This window comes from Lipotes vexillifer, unplaced genomic scaffold, assembly GCF_000442215.2.
Source record: "Lipotes vexillifer unplaced genomic scaffold, Lipotes_vexillifer_v1.1 scaffold182, whole genome shotgun sequence".
Classification (NCBI taxonomy): Eukaryota; Metazoa; Chordata; class Mammalia; order Artiodactyla; family Lipotidae; genus Lipotes; species Lipotes vexillifer.
The window spans coordinates 5,934,798-5,937,713 of record NW_006798798.1 but is presented as its reverse complement, the minus strand read 5'-3'; the positions used below and the strand labels follow the sequence as shown (position 1 = coordinate 5,937,713).

Below are 2,916 nucleotides of genomic sequence, written 5' to 3'. Positions count from 1 at the left end.
TCCTGGAGAGAAAGGGAGGACAGGGAGTCAGCCTAACCCTCTCAGATTTGTGCAAGAGCCCCCAGGATGGAGGGTGGTGGGGTGATGGGCATGCCCTTCAGCCCAGGGTAGGTAAGCTATGATAACAGGTTAGGGACCCACATCAGAGGCAAGTTACAAAGTTAGAAACCTGGGGTAGGGGTCAGGAGCTCAAGAAAATACAAAACAAGGGATTAGGTTGGACCAAGATCAGTGAGGGAGAAGAGAAAGGAGGAAGGTCTCTCCCAGCTCTGGCTCAACAGTAGCTTCGGGTCTGGCCCTCAGAGTGGAAGGACCAGCTGGGAGTGGGGTAGGGGGGTGGGGGACCAGCCCCCTCCCTTCCTTGCCCCCCATTCCTGTACAAGGACCCTCGGTGGTGCTCGCCCCCCCTTCCATAGGCTGGTGGGGCTGCCCTGTAGGGGAGAGGGTCTGGAGGGCCCCAGGGCCCAGGCACCCTGTGAGGGGTGTGGTGGCCCCAGGGGGCCCGCTGTTTCTGGGGGAGGCGGGGGGCTGGGGGACCAGGATCAGAACGGCTTCTGGGGTGGGCCGGAGGGGAGGAGGAGCTGGAAGAGGCGGGTGAGGGACCCCTGGGCCCTAGGGCTAGGTTGACATAGAGGGGCTCAGGTCGGGTAGGGCGCCGGGCAGGGTGCTGGGGGGCTGAGTAGCCAAGGTGGTCATGGGGAAAGCAGGAGGGGGGCGCTGGGTAACTGAGCAGGAAGTCGGGGGACCTATGGAGTGGTGGTGATTGGCCAAGCATGCCATACGAGGCATTGAGCCTATCTGGGGGCATGGAACGCAAGGGACTCCAGGACCGGGTTGGACCAGAGTAAGGGGACCCCTCGCCTGCCTCGATCTCATAGTACAGGTTCTCTCCTCTGTCCAGTGGTGCAGGGGGACCCAGGGGGCTCCTCCAGACTGGGGCTGGAGAGCTGGGCTGGAAGGATGGGGAACCAAGGGGGTACAAGCCTGGTCTGGGGACCCCGAGGAAGGATGGTAGGCACTCCCGGGGGGCTGAGAAGAAGCCAGGGGTAGGAACCTGTGGGGGGACAGAACACAGGAAGTGGGCTGCCATCTCTGGCACATCTCTGTACCTCCCACCTGTCCTGAGCTGGGCACTGACCTGGGAAGGGCCCCTGGGTCCCCTCCTTGAGGTCCCCGTGGGCCGCTGGCTCCTCACCAGGCTCCCATCGCTTTGTTGTCTCGGTAGGGAGGGTGGGGGTCCCGGAGCCCAGGCACCTGGGTGGGCTAGGGAGCGGGGGGGTGGCCCACTCCCTGAGGTCCCTGGGGGCTCACTGCCCACCTCCAGGGACAGCGAGCCATGGAAAGGGGAGTGGGGAGCAGACGGGGTGCTGCCCTGCTCCTGCTGACTCTGTCTCTGAGCCACCTGCTGAGCCCGCTCAGCCAGGGCCAGGGCCATGAGGCGCGCTGGGTTTTTGGGAGGCGGGGGCGGGGCCCCCCCAGGACGAAGGAGGGACAGGGGTGGGCGCAGCAGCGGTGAATCCATACCAGCACCTAGGAGAGGAGTGGGAAGAGGAGTCGGCAGGGTCTTGGGCGCAGCCTCAGAGCTGTGAGGGTGCGGGATCGGGTGGGCTGGACAGTACTCACCATGCTGGCCTTGGGCTCCCCGGGGACCAGGCAGTGCCAGCTTGCTGCAGATCTCCTGTTGGCAGGTGTCGCTCAGCTGGGCCTCAGCTCCACGCAGCAGCAGGGGGATGAGATGGGGGCGCAGGCCTGGGCTGGGGCTGAGGGCTGGCGCTGGGGTGGCCGAGGCAGGTGTTCCCCCAGCCCCCAGCAGCTCCAGGACAGCGGGTGGCACCGATACAGCCAGGGGCTCTGAGATGTCCAGGGCAATGGGTGAGGCAGGGCCGGTGGGCCCACGGGGCGAGAGGGCCTGGGGGGTCACCCTGGGTGGAAAGGCAGAGGCGGGGGCCGGGGGTGCCGGGCTGGCGGGAGGTGCAGGGTCCCCTGGGGTGGGGCTGCTGCATCGAAAGGTAAGGGGATCAAAGTCAAGCCCCCGGAGCCCCTCCAGGCAGCGGGGTGGGCTGAAGTCCAGCTCGTCCCCATCATCTAGCCAGGCTGAGGCTCGGTGTGAGGGGGAACCGGAGAGCGCCCCCAGCCCAGCTGCGGAGGACTCGGAGGTCTCGGAGGACTCGGAGGTCTCGGAGGACTCGGAGGATGATAGGCTCTCGCAGGAGCCAGCAGGTGCTGGGCCCACAGGAAAAGCATCACTGCTGGAGTGGGGTCGCCGTAGCCTGTGCAGCCTCTGGAGGCCTGGAAGGGCAGTATGGGGGGCGCAGTTAGGGGTGAGGGGTCAGAACTTTACATACCCATATACATCAATGAGAACAGGACACACCACCCGGTAAGTTGGGGAAATAACATGAAGAGGCACGTCCCTGGATAGGGTCACAATAGCTGGGAATCCAGGGAGAGCTGTTCAGACTCATGGGTGATAAAGGAAATAAATGGCAAGTCCATGAAGAGAATCCTTCCAGACCCAAAGGCAAGAATGAAGTCTGACGACCCCACTGGCTGTGAGCATGAGACCAGCAAGATCTCGTACACAGTGGCCGGGAGTACAGCGTGGGGCGACCACGTCTGGGAAATACTTGGGCCTTGTCTTGTACAGTTGGACGTTGAGCATACCGTACAGTATGCACCTCCACTCCTGGGCAAGCTCATCAGAGCCCCCAGATCCATCAGGAAGAGGATGGACAAGTAAATCCCAAGGGCACACCCACACATGGAACACTGGAGAGTGACGGAGAGGAAGGAGGCTGAGCTATACTCAGCAGCGCGGACGGCAGCCTATAATGTAATGGTGAGTGAATCCACATATAGTACGATACCGCTTTTAATGATACCCTTTTTTTTTTTTTTTTTTTTTTTTTGTGTGTG

At 62.7% G+C, this 2,916-nt stretch overlaps 1 protein-coding gene across 1 annotated transcript in view; it reads right to left on the bottom strand.

Annotated features, from left to right (window-relative positions):
* Positions 1 to 274: 274 nt before the first annotated feature.
* ARHGAP33 (Rho GTPase activating protein 33) overlaps positions 275 to 2,916 on the bottom strand; it is a 10,432-nt gene continuing 7,790 nt past the window's right edge. The window contains exons 15-17 of the mRNA XM_007471009.1: positions 1,624 to 2,289; positions 1,139 to 1,530; positions 275 to 1,054 (exon numbers count right to left, since the gene is read on the bottom strand). Of these exons, the coding sequence (XP_007471071.1) occupies positions 275 to 1,054; positions 1,139 to 1,530; positions 1,624 to 2,289 (1,838 nt within the window). The remainder of the gene's footprint in view (positions 1,055 to 1,138; positions 1,531 to 1,623; positions 2,290 to 2,916) is intronic.